We start from the raw sequence: 18,391 nt of genomic DNA, 5'->3' as shown, positions 1-18,391 counted from the left end.
GAAATATGCCTAGAAATGTCAGCAGTTAGTCTTTAAATGGTTACTATTACCCTAAAAATGACCCAGAAAAATCTGTAATTTTCTTAGTATATTAAAGTGTCTCGCTCTAGTATTTGGGTAAAAAGCTCCAGTAATTCCAAGACAGTAGTTTGCATAGATGGCTACTGTAGAAACTATGAGGCTACCCCCATGGCATAGTCAAATCGGCAAACTGAAAAAGAAAGTCTCTGCCTTGGATGGCAATTTTCAGAGACATATGTCTTTAAGCTGGATAGTGCCAGCTTAACAGCCATGGGAGATTTTCTCTCTAATTGGGTATAGCTGGAAACTCCCCCAAGCTCCAAAGTTTAATCACCCGGAGGGAACCTGCCTGTGCTGGGTGGAAGCTGAGTTGAGGCCAGAAGGTAAGTACTAACTTAAAAATTCCTTTTTCTTAAAGCATTTGAGCGACTGTTTATAGTGAAGTGACTTCCAAATGTATTAGGGCATCTACTAGGGTAATGTAGATTCTCTGCTCTCTTTAGTTCGTGTGCCAGGTATACTAAGCGTGGTCTCAATAGTTACTCACCAGCTAGAAGCTGCAATAGAGAGAAAGTAAGAGAAAGAAATTTTTTAACCAGGGCATGAATCCTGCAGTGCGGTTCAGAGCTGAGCAAGGTAGCTATGAAACTGCTCCTAAAAAGGCTTGAGTTTGTTTTTAGTACCTGCTCATGGTAGATTTTGAATGGTTTTAATATGGTTTTCAGATAAACACTGTTCCTCTTGTTGGAGAATGTAACTCAGGTGTTCGGTGCTTCTGTTATAAAAATTGTAACTTATGTGGAGAGTCCCAATGGCCTTTTTCAGCTGAGGCAAACAGTAAGGAATGGGTGTCAGTTATACAAGATTCCTTGGCTACCAATAATTCATCAATATATTGTATCAAAACCAACATTTTTTTTAACACAACATCCTGCAAATCTCTTGCTAGAATTTTAGAAAAATAGTGGAGAACCAAGTGAAGTTCTGAGGGAGCCTTGTCTATGTTAGCTGTACCTTTCCCCAAATAAATGCAAAAAGGCATTGAGAGTCTAGATGAATAAGTATACTGATTTAAGGTAGAAAAAGTCATCCTGTCTCTGGTAAGTCAAGGGTTCTGTCTGCCCACCTTTAGGGAATCTCAGGTGTCAGTAGTCACATAGGAATGGGCAACTAAACTGAGCCTTCAGGGCACTTCTCAGGTCCAGACCCAGGCACTGAAATGTCGCAGTCTTAATGTGAGCTACCTGTGTCAAGTCTGTATAGTCAATGGAGATACACTCAGTGGACCTGAAGATTGAGGAGACTTTACCAAAAACCAAGGGTTTTTTTTCTGTGTTAGAAGCTTAAGGCAACTAGAATCTACTTACATCTGACAGACTTATTCTTAAAAAAAAAAAAGGTAGCTGATGACAGGTTTTTATTCTCTATTTCTCATTATTCTTCTCACATAATATAATGCCATATAGAATTTCTTATTCATGTAAAATGATAATATGATACCTACCTAAGGCTTTTCACTCTATTTTTGTTCTACAAACAATAGATAAATTGTCCAGTAATTTAAAATTTTAACTTTCATATTCTTGGTATTGAAGTCTTTGGCTTTTCTTGTTAAAGGAAAAGTCTTATTTACTGTAAGTTTCTGCACATTACAAGTTCAGGCAATGTGTGTTGAAATGATTTGGGTGTGATGTATCTAGAAAGTATGTTTTGAACTATACAGATAAGCTGCAGTGCCATATAGTGAAAGCTAATCACACAACATGCAGAAACTATTAAAACCATTGTCCTAGAGGCAAAACATTGTGATTAGCAACAGCTATTTGCACTTTAAAACTGGAGGTGATCATTTTTCCCTTTATTGTGTATTTGGATTATATTGTCTAAATTACCCAAAATATCCCTATTTATTGTGATGACATGACTTGGTTCTTACCAGAAATGTTCAAGGGAGAACTCTCAATCTGATTGTTCTTTAAAATCAGGTTTTGGCAAAATATGTTCCAAACGTACTTTATTTTCCGTATGCTTACAAAGCATTGTGACTTGAAGAAAACACATAACTGGACCATACTGAATCTCATTCGAATGGGAAACGTGGATGCAGAGTGTGACAGACATGATGTTGTGCCCTTGGCTTTTAGCTCTGAGAAAACTGGGCTCATCTGTAAAAATATTTTCTTAAATCAGGCACTCAGGTTTCTGAGCCATTGGAACATGATTAGGATACCCATTTTAAAGCATTTTTCTCCCCGTCATTCGTGTATGATAGTAACATCTTAGTGAAGGGGGAAGAGTAGTCCTTTTTTTTTTTTTTTTTAAGCAATCAGGGTAATGAAGCACAGAGAAATTAAGGCCTTGATTTGCAAACACTTTTATTTGTGTCAGCACAAGTATTCCAGCTCGTTCCTAGTTATGAAACAGCTCACCACAGACATGCTGTCTCTGCCAGGAGCTCTGTTGCTCATGGTGCAGAGAGGTGCTGTTACAGCAAGCTTCAGACAGCCTCCGATGCGCCCACCCCCTGGGCACGCAGGTCCCTGGTGCCCTAGGGGATACTTTTGGGGGGCACCTGAAGCAACGCAGCTAGATTCAGATCTACGTTCCAGGCTCTGAGGGACACCTCAAGGCTGCCGTAAGCAGCAATGAAACAGGCTGTAGCCATTCAACAGGACTGCCAAGGAAGCTCAGCCTGTTTCATGGAACAAAGGGAAGATTAACAATTCATTTGCCCCTAAATGAGGAAAGAAGTGGATGCAGTTGAAGCTGCAAAATGCGCTCCCACATCTGGCAAACAAAGCTAGCCTATTTCAGCCTTCTAGTACAACATGTTTTGTTTTCTTCTCCTCATCTTTTCAATGAGGATGAGGGCAAGGAGGGTGAGTGAATAACTTCCCTGGGGATGTGGTAGACTTTTCGGTGGCTTCGTATAATTGTGTTAAAATACAGCAAGGTTCCCCCTGTAGCCTGGGATTCATACCACATGTTTAAACATGTCTGTGTTTGCTTATAATCATACCAAACGTCTGTATGAGCGCTGGGGAAGGCTTTACAGATCTGCGCATCTTTCCTTTCCTAGCACAGCCTGTAGTGTCACTGGCCCATCTCTCATCTTCTGTTTTAAACCAGATGGAGTTTAAACATCAGCAGGCATAGCGAGAATAAAAAAGGCTCTCTCTCACATCAAAATAATGGTACTTTACACCAGTTTTATGAGATGCTGTTTTCTGCTTCATATTTTTCAGGGAACCGGGAGCTCAGAAGCATGTCAGGGAAGCCTAGGCTTACCTACCTTAATGGAAGGGGGCGAATGGAGACCATACGATGGCTGCTGGCAGCAGCTGGTGTGGAGGTTAGTTGACTACTGTGTTCCACACTGGTGTTTCCAACTGGCCTCAGCAAGGAACAATTTAACATGCACATAGAGGATAAATGGCTGCAAGGGGGTGACTAAATTAATTTGGCCAGTGGCACTGCATGTTTGTTAACGACTTTGTTTGGTGTTAATACTTTGGGTGCAAACACAGTGGAGCTTGGAGTTTATTAGAGCTAGTATCAGTTCCATGAACCAATTAATCATATTGGGGATTTACTTAAAGGTCCTTAATTAGCCTGAGGTTTCCGCTGTGCAAAACCACCTTAACTCAGTCTTAGTCTGCCTGCAGTTGCAATGTGTATAAACAAAAGAGCTTTGTTGACTTGCATGCCCTGGGGTGGGGTTAGAAATAGTTGCTTTACCTCGTGCTTCCCTTGGCACTAGCTATAACCCGTCTCCCTCCTCTAGATGTCCCCACACTTAGGTTGTTTTTGAATCAGTGCTGAGGCAGAAGCGGCCAGGACCTTCTGCTCCTCCCCATCTGTGAGGACACACGGGGGATCCTCAGGACATCTGTGGCCAAACAGCGCAGTTGAAGATGCAGCCCACTATCTTTTGCTTAGTTCGACCCTTCTGCATACGGTTATGTGTAGTCACTTGCAGAAGAAAAATGCTAAAATACAGCAGTATAACACTATTGTGTCTCCTTTTCCAGTTTGAGGAAAATTTTTTGGAAACAAGAGAACAGTATGAAAAGTTAATCAAAGGTAAGAATCCTAACATCTGAGGCTTAGCACCTCAGAAAATTGCTCCAATTTAGCTAAATTTGTGGTTTAAAATTAGTTTATTTAAACCAGTGCAAACTTCCAGGTGCACACCTAGAATACTGAAATGCTGGGTTTGAGTAACCTGTTCTTTCCAGTGCCAAACAAATCCTATAAGCTAAAAGCCATAGCTTCTGTGACTCATTTATTGTATCGCATTAAACAGGAGCAGCAAATATACCTATTTAATGGAACTTAATTATGTATGCTGTTGAACTGTTAGCATGGTTCCTGGCACATTTTTGGTCCAGGGTGAATAGCACTCCCCAAAGCAATTCCTAGGCATCATTTGGGAGTTGACCCAGGCCAAGGGCCATTTCCAAGTTGTCACTTAGATGTGACCGCCATGCTCTATAGGCAGAGAGCACTGCATAGAATGAAGATGGCCACTCTGTGCCAGCTGGCCTGAGCTCTTGTTGAGATGACTAGAACAGATAGATGTACCTATATGTTGGTTCTGAACCTCAGTGAGATAAGCCTCTAAATGAAAGGCTGACATAGCATCAAAATCCCCAGGAAAGCGTTTTCCTTTGTGCTAGGCTGTCTGCAAACACACTAGTGACAGTCCTAAGCAGGACAAGCCTGAGCTGTGAAGCTTCTGCCAGTTAAAAAACAGGGACCCAGCGGGGAGACCTGTGGAAAGTCTGACATGGTCAAACCAGCAAGCCACAAAGGCTTCATGTCAGCCGTGGGAGTGAGACCAGTTCCCAAACACCAGTGCATATCCACAGCCACTGCCCTTGATATTTGGCTAGACCAAATCCCTCTGCAGCCACCCTAGAAGGAGAAGACCTTGCTGCCAGGGTGGAGAAGGAGTTGGGACTATGAGGAGCACTACAGAGTGCACCTGCCCTACAGTTTACCTGCTGCCCAGGAGATCTAAGAGAAACCTCACAGCAGGCTGAGCTTGTGAAATCATGCTGGGAGACTTGGGAGAGGACTTGGCTGCATTCTGGCTGCTTGGTCAGAAAGGACAAGCTGTGTTTAAAGAAATTCTGACAGAAAAATTAATATTAAATATATATATTTATTTTTTTTAAAAAAAGGGTATAATGAAGAGCAGAATTAAAATAGCAGGTCCAGCTGTCTGGGAAACTGATGTGGGAGAGCAGTGCAGTGTAAAGATAACAGGTATAGCTCTAAGTATGATGGCTTAGATACTGAAAGCCCAAATCTGAATTTGCTTCACAGGGCTAATTAATCCAGACCAAGTGGTACAATCCTGGATACAGCATCCAAGCTTATCCATACTCAGAGAGAAGAACTAAATGGTGATGAAAGGGATAGGGAGGTTTTATAAAGAAGATCAAGGGCTTTTTTATATATATAGAGAGAGATTAAGATAGTGAGAACTCAAAAGAAAAATGTGGGATTTAATATGATGGGTTTAAGAAAGACAAACTAGTTAGTCATCCTGATAAAGCAACCTCTGGAATGCTGCCAGTCCTGCAGGGCAGGTCTGAACACAGAATAAGCCCACATTACCTCTTCCTTCCAAAATGCTTTTTGTTAGCTTATTTTGTGTTTAAACACCAGCACATTGTTAGAATGGTCCAGATGTGACTTCAGCAGGTGCCAGCTGATGATCTTCTAAGCAATGCCCCAGCAGTGTCCAGGATGAAGCCTGGGACAGGGGCTGTTCCCAACGGGCAGCTTGCTGACAGACAGCTGTTTTGGAGGCCTGGAGAATTAAATCGCATCAGCCTGGCCAGACCTGTACCTTGTTGGCCTGAGAGATTACTAGCTTGGCTCAATCTGTATAGCCACAGGTTGCCCAGGTTGCTACCTGAATATCAACAAAGTCTGCTGGTAATTGATGAAAAGTAGGTCTAAATGATTGGTTTTTAAGGTATGTTCCACAGAACACCTTCTGACAGCACAATCCAGTCTGTAAAACCACTGGCAAACTGCTTTTAATCCTGCATATATATTCTGTGCAGTGGTTATGTGAAGTGGTTCTCACTGCAAAGCAAGGAGAAGCGGTCCACTGCTGGTCACAAGAGAGAAATCCCTCTTTTCTGTAGATAAGAAACAAACCATGCATTCAGTTCATTCACATTTGCTGGATCACTTTTTGTCAGGGGCCAGAAAGTGAGATTTTATTGTTTCACATCTTTCCTGCTGAAAAAGTTCCCTTGCAGAACTGTTAGTTTTCCCATTCTACTTTGTTTCTGCTAGATAGATATCAAGCTGCAGAGGTGTGTCCTGGAAAGACATGAAGACACATGATCTTTCAGTGAATGTTTACAAGAAAAAAAGGCTATTCATTGCTGCAGATGGAACGACTCTTTGAATTTAAACTGTAAATTAATAATATAGAATGAATGAAGAATGTTTATTAATTCTAGACTAGCAAAGTATTTTAATAGCTCTGTGGAGCTATTGAACAATGCAAACAGATGTGTCTGTTAAAATGAACTTTTACACCTGAAAGAAGGACGCATTGAACAGATTAAAACTGAGCAATTAAAATAAATTATTAACTTTGAGCAATGCAAAGTGACAGCTGCCTAGTTGGATTTCGAATGTTGCTGTGATTTGAACAGGCGGGATTGTTCTCTAGATGCCCTGAATGTGTAAATGGAGGAGGGAGTATCGCCAAAGACCATGAAAGAATCCAGCAGAAAACTGGTCTAGAAAAGGCTGACTTTGCTATTCTGAATCTCGTCAGCCTAGCTCTCAGAGCTGCCTCACTGAAGGCTTCCACAAATGCTCCTACCAGCACCAGGAGAAAATGAGACTACGAAGACGTATCTAAATAGGTCTGAATTGTTGTGGAATGACAGTGAGGATAAGCCTGTAATGAAAATCTATGTGTACTCTCAAACTTTTGTCCCTGGGGGGATTGTTAAAACTTAAACAGCAACTCCTGTTAGAGTCCCTGCCTTCAACTCTGTAGTTTAGAATCATAGAATCATTTAGGTTGGAAAAGACCTTTGAGATAACTAAGTTCAGCCATTTACCCAGGACTGCCAAGCTGGAGAGCTTCACAATGTTTAAGTGGCCTGACCTCTTCTGTTATCCTGGTAGCTCAGCCTTGCTGCAGTACTGCCCCTCTCGTTCTTTCTACTCATGTGTGTATGTCTGTGACAGGGAACTGATCTGCATTCAAAATAATTGGATTTTTTTTTTTTTAAGTTCAGATTTAACACAGACCTTTATTCTCCTCCAGTCCCTTGGGTTGAAAGTGCTGGCTCAGGCTTTTCCTGCCAGCATGAGGCAGGGTCCAGAAGCCCAAAGGAGCAAGCAGTGCCAGCTCCCATCAGCCAGTGAAGCTCTGGCAGTGCTGTAAAGCAAGGGGCCCAGTGCACTGTAATGACCTAGCTACAAAAGCGTGGTGCAAGCTAGTCCGTATTTGATCTTTCCCATGTTAGTTTACCGCATGGAGTTTTACGGTAGGGCAAGATATCAATAATCTGCTACACTGCAAAGAAATGTGCTTAGTCTCTCGCTCTCCTGTAAAGATAGCAGTCTAGGAAGAACTAACAAGCTTTCCCTCAACTCTCCACCCTAGATGGAGTCCTGATGTTCCAGCAAGTGCCCCTGGTTGAGATCGATGGAATGAAGATGGTGCAGACCAGAGCCATCCTCAGCTATGTAGCAGGGAAATACAATCTCTATGGGAAAGACTTGAAGGAGAGAGCCCTGTACTGTAACACCTCCTTTCACTTAATGAGCAATCTGTTATTTGATAGCTGCGTTATATATAACAAAGTAAATCCTGTAAATCCAGTAGAAAGGCATGATAAAGGCTAACACAATAAAAAGCAAGGATTCTAGCCTTTGCTTAGGTTTTAGCAGAAACACTGCTTCTGAAATGCTGCTGAACAGAAACAGGCTTTTAGTCCTTTAAAAAATATTTAGCTTATGTTTCGTTTTGGCTGTGAAAATTGGCACTACGGTGGGGACACAAAATTCGTCTAAGTAGTTTTAGTCAATTGGAAAACAGATGAAATAACTTCTGTGTTCTTTTCTACTGTCTCCCCCCCCCAACAGGATCGACATGTATGTGGAAGGAATAACAGATCTGATGCAAATGATTTTGATGTTTCCTTTCTCTCCACCTGAGGCAAAGGAGAAAAGTCTTCACTCAATTAAGGACAGGGCAACTAACAGGTACTTTCCAGTCTTTGAAAAGGTAAGTGACAGTAAGGATGTGTCTATAAAACTTGTATTGCAAATTATCAGAAGTTTCCCCAAAATAAGAATGTGCTTGTAGTGCACGTCAGTTCCAAATCCCCAGCTTTCTTGGCTCTCCCAAAGGGAAACACACAGCACATTTTCTTTATTTGTTGACTTGTGTTGTCAGGGCTGTGGTATTTGAACATCTACAAAGTTGTATGTTCTCAGCTATGCAGTAAAACTTTCCACTAAAGTAAAAGCAAGCAGGTATGATTTCTTTTTTGCTTGAGGGGATAGTTCCACACTTACCTTTGTTTAGAGCACATCTCTCTGCTATACTTAATTTCAGTTGGAACATTTTCATTAGACAAATGCAAAAATCGCTTGCAAATACATCAGGTGGAGAGATTAGGAGTATTTTAGTAGAACATAGATTTCTGCACATCCCACTTTCAAAAACAACAAACAAAGCCCATGTGACTTGGGCGTCTGGAAACATTTCTTACTTTTGTAACGTTCATCTACTGTTGATGGAAAACAATAATAAAGGCTGAACATCCTAGAAGTTCTTACAATAATTTATTCCCAAAGGCAGGGATTTGCTTTGGTTAGCTATTGTAATTCTGTATTTCTAAGTTTGCTTCCCTGGTATCAACATGGGACATAAATTTCAATGAAGTATCTGAATGGCAGTTTTAGAAGTTCTCCAAGTTACTTGTTAGTTCCTCCAATATCTCTATGTTTAATTCTATGACTAATCTACTTAAGCATATAGTTTTGTCCCTGTTCCCAGTGCCTATTATCATTCACCATTACTAAGTGACCAAAGTTTGCAGCCTGTGTATTACAACAGTTCAGATTTTTTCCCAACAATAATGAAGTGATTTAGGCTCACAGCTTCCAGCTGGAAACTCCACCCTGAAATATCAGATATAGTTGCTGTTCAGCTCTACAGCTGTGCTGTGAGACTTAGCTGCCAGAGATCACATGTCCCATTCTCATCTGCAGCCCACATTCTCTTGTATTCTACAGGTTTTAAAACAACATGGCCAAGACTTTCTCGTGGGCAACAAATTCAGCTGGGCAGATGTTCAGCTAATTGAAGCCATTTTAGCAGTGGAGGAGAAAATACCTGCTGTGCTGTCGGGGTTTCCTCAGTTGCAGGTAATGTGGTTATCGAGCATGCCTGTGTTCAGGAGCTAGAGGGCAATCCTAAAGTGATCACCTCGTCATGCTATGTAAATCACGAGTGTGGGCAATTTGAGGAACTGTCACTATTATATGTATGCTTAACATCAAGCACAAGAGGGAATTGATTTAGCTGGTTTGTTGTAAGACACTGTGCTCCTGATGAACTCTGTTCAGGTATGCCTATATACCTCATATACCTGAGTGGTATATGCCTTCTCAATAGAAATAAATTAATGTCATCCTAAGGGAATCACTGACCTAAGCTGCCCTGTTTTCATTTTCCTGCTTCCTGCCAGTAGATGCTATCTAACGCCAGGTAACAAATGCTGTCTGTGGTACAGATTGACATGTTACAATAAGGTACAGTGTGCCATTTTTTTGTACTGGCTGGTATTACAATTTTGGGATCCCAGTAGCCTCACTTCTGCCTTCTACACTATGACTACAAACTGAAGCCTTAGTATCGACACAGTTAGCTGTCAGTAATCAACTTGATACAATTGAAGAGGAATTCTCTGCCTTTGTGTCACATACAAAGTCTGAAACTAAGCAGAAGTGAGGCACTTCTGCTGTGAGCCTTGACCAGAAATCAGAAGCACGCAGCATGCTATAGAGCATGGTGCGTGGGCAAGCCTGGGGTGTGACCTGCAGGAGTCATTAAGTGTTGAGATGCAGTGGACCCAAGTAGTCTGTGACTGGAAAGAAGCAGATAGTGTTCATTAGTCCTCTCATGTGCCTGTAATCAAGGTAATAAAGCAGTGTAGGCAATGCAAATTTGGGTTGAGGATGCAAGGCTTGAGGTCATGCTTCTGTGTGCTTACAGACAGTTAATTTAAGGGGTGTACTCAAAGACTTTGCCTTTATTCCCTTCAACAAAAAAAAAAAACCCAAACAAAAAACCCCCAACGACAACAACCAACAGTTCAGCATCAGACTATCACAGTTAGGTTTTCTGCATGGAACTGATGAGGAAAAGGGCTTTGACGTTTTTTTTCTGATTACTTTTACAAAAATTTTTAGATCTCAACCCCAACAGTTTAAGCCTGAATTTAGTGTGAAAGAATGAGGCACTTGAGCCACAAAGTGGGCAGTTACATGTGTCAGGTTTTATCACATAAGCAGTTTTGCAGACTTGGGTAATTCTTGTCTCTAACTCCCGTCTTCTAGCAAGATACCATAGCCACTAGGCATGGGCACAGTTACATTGAAGCCGTGCCTGGAATTATGGAGGGATTCCTTTACTGCTGGAAGGGAGAATGTTTCTAAAAGTGGTGGCTACTTATTTTATTTTTCTTGCTCCTTCTTGTATTTCCCTCTTATCCTTCCAGCAAGGAAAAGGGAATTAACTTCATACATCTGCCAGCAAGAACTGGCTGTTGCTCTGTAAAGCTTTTCTCCCTTAGCCCCATTGTTAGAAGGTTCTTGTGCATCTAAGGTTGCTCAGCTAACCATGGGGTCTCCAGCTGGCTGCAATCTGCATCAGTGAGTCTTTCTGACTGCACGATGAGATGTTTCAGGATCCTCAGTTGCCTTAACACAGGCATCTCTTGCCACCTGAGATGCCTAGCTCTTCCTTAATCCTAGTCCTGGCCTACAGCCACTGCTCCAGGAGGAAATAGGTCTTCCTGAGGGGCTCTGTTATATCTGCTAGCCCTATATAGATATTTTGGCTACTGTAGACTACAACACAGCATCAGAAGCCTCTACTGGACAACTGAGTTGAGCCAAGGATGCCTTCAGTCATTTCACCTTCAGCCACGCAATCCTAGAAATGCTGGGACAGTGGGACAACAGTGGGCATACTAGACACAGAGCTCATCATTTTACTACATAATGTAATTCTGTTCAACTTATGCATCAATGACCTGGATGAAGTGACAAAAGTGTACCCTCAGCAAGTTTGCTGGTGATACAGAACTGGGAGGAGTGGCTTATACACCAGAGAAGGACCTGGCAGTGCTGGTGGACAGCAAGGTGGCCATGAGCCAGCAGTGTGCCCTGGTGGCCCAGAAGGCCAATGGGACCCTGGGGTGCATTAGGAGAAGCGTGGCCAGCAGGTGGAGGGAGGTGATCCTGCCCCTCTGCTCTGCCCTGGTGAGGCTGCATCTGGGCTGCTGTGTCCAGTGCTGGGCTGCCCAGCTCAAGAGAGACTGGGAACTGCTGGAGAGGACACAGCAGAGGGCTACACAGATAATGAGGGGACTGGAGCATCTCCCTTATGAGGAAAGACTGCGAGAGCTGGGCCTGTGTAGCCTGGAGAAGAGAAGACTGAGAGGGGACCTTATGGATGTCTGCAGTTAAGGGCAAGTGTCCAGGAGGATGGGGCCGGGCTCTTTTCAGTGGTGCCCAGCGACAAGACAAAGGGCAACGGACACAAACTGCAACACTAGAAGTTCCTTCTGAATATGAGGAAGAACTTCTTTCCCTTGAGGGTGACAGAGCACTGGGAGAGGCTTCCCAGAGAGGTTGTGGAGTCTCCTTCTCTGGAGACATTCAAAACCCATTCTGTGATTCTGTAGTAAAAATGTAAATCATGTTAAAATATATAATTGTTTGCCCACATAGCGGTTTGCAACATCAGAACCAGCAAAGAAAGAAAAAAAGCTCACAAGCTGGGTCAGTGTATTTGTACCTTCAAATCTAGTCCCTGGTGCTCCCAGACACTGAATTTTTGCCTTCAGTTTCTTTCACACAGCAGAGATTTAGATGTTGTCTGCTCCAATACTGCCTTCGCTGGTAAGAACAGGCTTTTTGCAGCAGCAAGGTCCTCCTCCTGTTGGACAGAAGACGACTGTGTAGATGGCAAGAAATCTGAATGAATGTTAGGGTCTCTTCTAGCAGCAGGGGGGAAGCAGTTGTTCTGTGCAGGGAGCACTGTTTGCTACTGAAGTAGCTGGAATTTCTCTCTTACTCTGTTGTTTTTATTTTTTAGGCTTTTAAAATAAGAATGAGCAATATGCCTACAATTAAGAAGTTCCTGCAGCCTGGCAGCCCAAGGAAACCCCCACCAGATGAATCTTATGTTGAAACTGTGTTGAAGATTTTTAAGAAATGAATGCCTTCTACCTTCATTGAGACTCAAAATGCTGGAAAAAAACCCCCAAACTCAGAAGCTCAAACCAAAGGAAGTAGGAAGCTCAGTAAATTGTTACTGTTGCAGTTAAAATCAATGGTTAAAAAAAAAAAAAAAGCCCCAAAATGGAAATAAAGCATTCTGATTACCCTGGCAATGTGACAGTAGGTTTGTCTTTATTGATATCAAATGCTTAGTAAAACATGAAAACAAAGGAGTGTGGGAGCAAAGAATTATTTGTATAGTAGAGAATTTATTCATTTGGAAAAAAACCAATGCGGTGTTAGTATTGTCAGAATGTAACGTGTTGAAGAAGATACTTTCTGGATGAAAATAGGTTCAGTATAAGAGCTATGGAAGAGAGGAAAGAGAAGAAGACTCACTGAATCACTTCTTTAAAGAAGTAGACTTGTTTCAAGAGCAATTTTGGTAAGTACTTACATTATTTTTATATTTTGTGTATTGTGTGAGTGAAACTTCTAATTTAGTCGTGGTTTCATCTGTTGTTACCAAAGCCAAATCTCTTTTGTTTCTTACACTTCCTAGGTCTTGCCTAGGAACCAGCTTTTATAAAGTTCCATTATTTTCTTCCTCTGATTCTTCCAAGCACCTTAGTTTGTTGTTCCCAGTGCACTGGATTCTGCACCTTTTCACGTGATAAACCTTTTCAAAGAATGGGGAGGGCAGAGCCACATCCTCAAACAGATGAGCACTCGGGTTCAATGTTTGTTCATGCTTCTTTCTGTGCATTCATCTGCCAATCTGGGGACCCTCAGCTGCCTCCTAGCCCCAGTTCTGGACACCAATGGCCAGCTACATCTTCTTCCTAGTAAAACAAGAAGCACCAGGCTCCATTGCCTGGCTCTGAGGAAATTAGATTATAATACCCACTATTAAATAATTCATGCTATTAAACTCTCTTATTACCCAATGTTGTGTGACCACATCCAAGCAGCTTGTTGCAGCTGGGCCCTGGATTGGACTGGGCGAGAGTAGCAGGTGCAGACCAATAAGCCCTGAGTGAGCCAACATCAATTCAGTAACATAGATGGCATCTTCCAGTGCCCGTGACCTGGCACTGCCTCGTGTTTGATGTGATCTTTGGAGAGGTCCAGAGGGCAAAACCTGAGCCTGAGCTGCCACTTTGCACAGAGTGAAATGATGGCAGCCTAGGGGTGCTACTGCTTTGGCGGCACAGTGGGGCACCACCTGCCCTTCTGGCCATGTGCTGGGACCAGTGTCACCAAGGTGGCCACAGCTCCTCGCAGCAAGGCCTGTCTGCAGCGGTGAAGGCGATTCACAGAGTGGCAATGGGGAAGGGAGGAGTGGGGTCACAGAGCAGCAGAGGTTTCATGGCTAGAACAGCTCAGGTGCATTAAAGGTGTAATAAAGTTGCCCAAATTTCTCTTCCCAATCTCTCCTTGTGCAGGAAAGTTCACTAATCATTTAGTGAGCTGTGCTCATTATCTCTGTCCTGAAAAACTATTTAAGGTTTCTTGGAAAGTGACTTTGGTGCAATGTGAGCAAGGAAGAATGTGCCACACAAAAGGCTCCCAGGTCTGATGTCAGAGTCGGCTGAGGCTGAAGGGAGCAATGGATCTGCCCTGCTTTCACCCTGGATCTCTGCTCCAAATACGGAGCCACTGGGCTCAGCAATGGCAGCCGTTGTGGATGGCATCGGCACCTGGATCCCCAGGACGGTCAGTCCTGTTTGGTGGGGACTACCTAACCCTCTGGGAGTCACAGGAGGTCTTGGAAAGATCTCTAGAGATGGCTCCTTACATAGCCGGTTTGCCAGCACATGGGATCTGTGCTGGCCTGCCTCACCCTCGCCAGGTGCCCTGAGCCATCATTCCCCAGGCCACCCAAGTGCTCAGCTTGGAGATACCAGCCTCCCTGTGCCACCCACACTGTTGGCACTTTGTCTCTTCCTGGTTCTGTAGTAAGTGAAAGCAGCAGGTCTCAAGCAGTTGCTGGAAGAAGTTGCTTTTCCTGTAAAATCCCGAAGGTGGAGAAGTACCCGAACTTATTTGCTAATGGCTGGCAATGCCATAGGTGAACTGCGTGTGCAGCTGCTGGGCAGCAGTGCAACCTGCCTCCTTGTGTCACCAGGCACCTCTGCGCTGTCCCAAGAAGAAAGCCACTGCATATCTGCCTGTGCAGGAACACCACCTTCCTAGTAGCTGCCACCACAGTAACGTACATCTCCGTGCCATCTGTGCGGCTGCTACCTCTCCATGCTGAGCAACAAGGTGGGCTTTGAATGTGGAACTGGAATTCCTGTGAGCTGGTTGGTACATCACTTGCTTACATACCTGTAAAAGGTCAAAATGTAGCCAATGTTGCCATCTTTAAATTAAGGCCTATGGGTGAATTGGATTTCTTAAGATCTCTCTGCAAAGTTTTCCTTGCAAAACTGATTATTTTTCTTCAAAAATTGTTTCAAACCTTGTGTATGATCTTACTAGCATTTCACATGCAGGTTACAAATATATTATCTGTTGAGAAGGAAGCATTGTGGGAGAAACACATAATCTGTTTTGCAGACTCAGGTAGAGCAGAGGTGGTTTATTTCTATAGCTGTGGGACAGAATACAGAGCAACAGAGGTTCAGCTTCTGTTGATTTAAAAAAGAAAATATTAGGGCTTTTATACATTTACAGTAGGCAATAACTGCCTTGTGAAGGGGCCTGATGTGGCAAAGCAACATCTGCATAGAAGTAAACTTGTTCCAGCAGATGTCAGTAATCAAATCTGATGCTTAATACTGCCAATACAAAACTGTAGAAAAAAGGAAATTAGAAAAAAAATATAGGAAAAGGAACCTGGTAGGGAGAAAGCAGAAGAACAAGCTTCCTTTTCAGATTGCTTGCTCTCCAGTATTCCCCCACATCTCTCCTGTGCAGCAGACTACAAAAGAACAATTAATTATTTCTGTTGGGATGCAACTAGACGAAATGGGGTTTACAACTGAATATGCTCTGCATTTTGTCAGAGGCAACCTACTCTTTTACGACTATGTCCAATACGATTGTGTAGCTTTTTGACTATGACCTGCAAACACTGAAACTCATCTTTATTCACCTAACGGCAAGTGTGTGCTTATGCACTTAACTCCGAGAGTGAGTGCTAGCAAGCTGTGGACTCAAGTGCACCTTTATGCTTTAAGCATAAACAGAACGGAAGCAGAAAATATATTTATGGTGGTTATCCACATATGTGTGTAAGCTAAGGCCGTCCTGTAAAATTTTATTACTTTTGTAACCAGGATGTAAAGAAAAAAAAAAAAGGTGCATCCCTTACTGTTGTCAAGCTTTTAGGCAAGCTAAACTAGAGAGTAAGTGTAAGGGTGCAGGAAAAATGCTAGTGTACCCTACTTGCAGCTTAACCCTGTAAGAGTTATAAAAAACTGTTAAAAACAACCGCATTTCCCACTGGTATAGGACACACATTGGCTTAAACTGTAGGGGCAGAGAACACAAGCAGTTTAACAAGCCATATGGCATGTTCCAGGCTCCACGGAGCAAGAAGGCTGAAGGTCACTGTTGGGAGAAGGCAGATAAATACAGACTTCTAGTACTTGGTGTGCAAGTCTTCCTTTCCATGCCCACTTTGGGTTTCAAAACAAGTTGTATTTCCCATCGGTTTTCCACTTTAAATTGACAACAGCTGCTGGAGGAACAGCTTGCAGAGTGAAGTGGCTGGGATCTCTCGCTCTAGAATATTGAGGACCTGCAGGTCAGATGTTGAAATGGTCAATGCACCTTCACATCAGGCCATAAGTGATCTCAGAGTGGAGTTGTACTGGTTTGTGTCACGTTACCGCTTGAGCGTGCTTGGAGCGATACTTGCAGAGGAAGTTAATCCCTTAACCCTGGTTTCAGAGAGGAGTCTGAAATCATTACTAGCAGCGATCTAAGAAACCCTTGAATTTCTGTAAATATTAGGATCCTTTCTGTGCTGGCTGATGGAAAGCTGAGAAAAGAAGAGGAAAGACACTAAAGAGAAAGTTTTCAGGTGTGAAATGCTCTGAAAGTCCTGATGCTGCCTGAGGGTCAATGGCATGCTACTTTCTGTTCTTACATACCGACCGTCTCCATGGGAAGAGAATCACATCCAGAAAGGAGAAAGGTCCAGAGGCTGGAAGCGTGGAGGGGAAAATAGGGAATAATCACAGGTAAGTGAGACGGTTTGGAATTTGCCAAGAAGACACAAACTAAGCAGTGGAGAGAGAGAGAGAGGGAGAGGGAGCCAGCTAGAGGGAACTAGAAGAAAATCTAAAAGCTTAATGTGCTCTCATGTGGTAAGAGAGCTCTAAAAGCAACGATGAGCAGGTAACGCCCCATTCACAACCTTCTCTTTGCCTCACATTGGGATGGCAGGAGCTGCTGATGTTAGCCAGTGTTGATCACTAATTTTCACTGAATATCACAGCGTTGGTTTGGTTTTGCTTAGGCAAGGTCTCACATTTGTTATTCAAACCATCTTGTAAGGAACTGCCGGCAAAAAACCATAATGGTAAAAAAAGTACAAGCTCAGGAGGAGCACTGAGAATACCTGCCGGCTTCTAGGTAACCCACTTGCTCTTCAAAATGTCTGGGAAAAACATCTAATGGCCTTCACATACCTGAAACCAAGTCTTAAGTCAGCATGAGGATCACTGGAGAAAAAGATATTTTCTTTCATTTAATTTCTCCCTTCCCTCTGCAAAGCTATGCTTTGTAAACATATTCCTGGGTTTATAAGACTGTTACGTTGCACACTTACCCTGCAAGGTTTGGAGGGTGTAATGCAGTGTGAGGAAATGTTTCATGGGACATAATGTGTGAGCTGCACTTTTCAACTGTGCTGAACACAGGCAGTGCCAGCTTGGAAAATCAGCAACAAATGGGATCTTTGTTTGGAATTGCATGAATCACCAGAGCTGCACTTTATTTCTGCAGCAAGGCAGGACTGGATATATCCCAACAGGTCTCATTAGCCACAGATGAGGCTCCCTTCTCTACTGTCCCTATTCCTCCTGCTAATACAGTAAGGCATAGCAGTTTGTGCATGCACCTGCCTCCCTTGCAAATATATTTTAAATATCGGCTCATCATTTTGAACACAGCTCCAATTCAAATTAACATAATTCTGATATGTTTTATATAGAGAGGAAAGTTAACAAAGGCTGATGACACAAACCATTTTCTAATGCTTTGTCAAGAAATCAGTATCATGTTTGAAACAAACCAACAAACATTTTATACCTTATTGTTTTAAAGGAAGAGGCTAAATGGAAAGAAGCAGGTGGCCAACAGAAGCAGCTGAGGTGAATATTCCCTTCTAAGTTATTAAGGTATCTTTAACATTTCCCCTAGTTTTAACTCCTGGATGGTCAAGCTGAACCTAAATGTTCTTAGGAGATCAGATGCTTTCAGGCATGCAAGATATAAATAATACTTCCATAGCATTTTCAAAAATACTTGACAAGCTCAGTAAAGTGACATTTCCAAAAGTCCTGTTAGGTTAGGAGACAGACTGTATTTTTATTTTTCACTTTTATTTATGCTAGTAATTGTGTTGACAAGGACTTGCCTTAAATCTTGATGGGTATCTCTGACAGGGTAAGAAATGTCAGTGTTGCAATAAATCACCCTCTGAAGACTTTTACTCCTCTCCCCTAAGGGAAGGCTGAAGAGACTGGCTTCATCTAAACTTTTAACTGTCTCAGTTGAGACGGCATCCTTTCAAGTAGTTTGGATATCAGCTGTAGCTCGACTGCATGATGGAGGGATTGCTCCTGAATTTAGACCTATTTAAAGGAGACTAGACAACTAGACTAGATGTAGATGTCTACAGAGT

The 18,391-nt window shown here is 42.7% G+C and overlaps 1 protein-coding gene across 3 annotated transcripts; it reads left to right on the top strand.

Moving 5' to 3' along the window:
- Positions 1–305: 305 nt before the first annotated feature.
- On the top strand, positions 306–12,664 carry LOC119150132 (glutathione S-transferase 3-like). 3 transcript variants are annotated; one of them, XM_037392374.1, is made up of 7 exons: positions 306–404; positions 3,267–3,373; positions 4,053–4,104; positions 7,676–7,808; positions 8,158–8,299; positions 9,316–9,447; positions 12,407–12,664. In XM_037392374.1, exons 2-7 carry the CDS (start codon positions 3,287–3,289, stop codon positions 12,527–12,529), a joined length of 669 nt encoding a protein of 222 aa, XP_037248271.1. In that variant the 5' UTR covers positions 306–404; positions 3,267–3,286; the 3' UTR covers positions 12,530–12,664. The 3 variants fall into 3 exon arrangements, with proteins under 3 accessions (XP_037248271.1, XP_037248273.1, XP_037248272.1); XM_037392375.1 differs by lacking the exon at positions 3,267–3,373 and having other exon boundaries at positions 352–404; XM_037392376.1 differs by lacking the exons at positions 3,267–3,373; positions 4,053–4,104 and having other exon boundaries at positions 345–404.
- The last annotated feature ends 5,727 nt before the right edge of the window (positions 12,665–18,391 follow it).

Source organism: Falco rusticolus, chromosome 6 (genome assembly GCF_015220075.1).
Source record: "Falco rusticolus isolate bFalRus1 chromosome 6, bFalRus1.pri, whole genome shotgun sequence".
Taxonomy (NCBI): Eukaryota; Metazoa; Chordata; class Aves; order Falconiformes; family Falconidae; genus Falco; species Falco rusticolus.
This window is presented reverse-complemented; position numbering and strand designations above follow the sequence as displayed.

What these genes read in the sequence shown, in the direction of transcription:
- LOC119150132 (XM_037392374.1), top strand. Translation starts at nt 3,287, where the DNA reads ATGTCAGGGAAGCCTAGGCTTACCTACCTTAATGGAAGGGGGCGAATG. An exon ending in GTATGAAAAGTTAATCAAAG is followed by an intron (nt 4,105 to 7,675) that starts GTAAGAATCCTA and finishes TCTCCACCCTAG; the next exon opens with ATGGAGTCCTGATGTTCCAG. An exon ending in ACTTTCCAGTCTTTGAAAAG is followed by an intron (nt 8,300 to 9,315) that starts GTAAGTGACAGT and finishes TGTATTCTACAG; the next exon opens with GTTTTAAAACAACATGGCCA.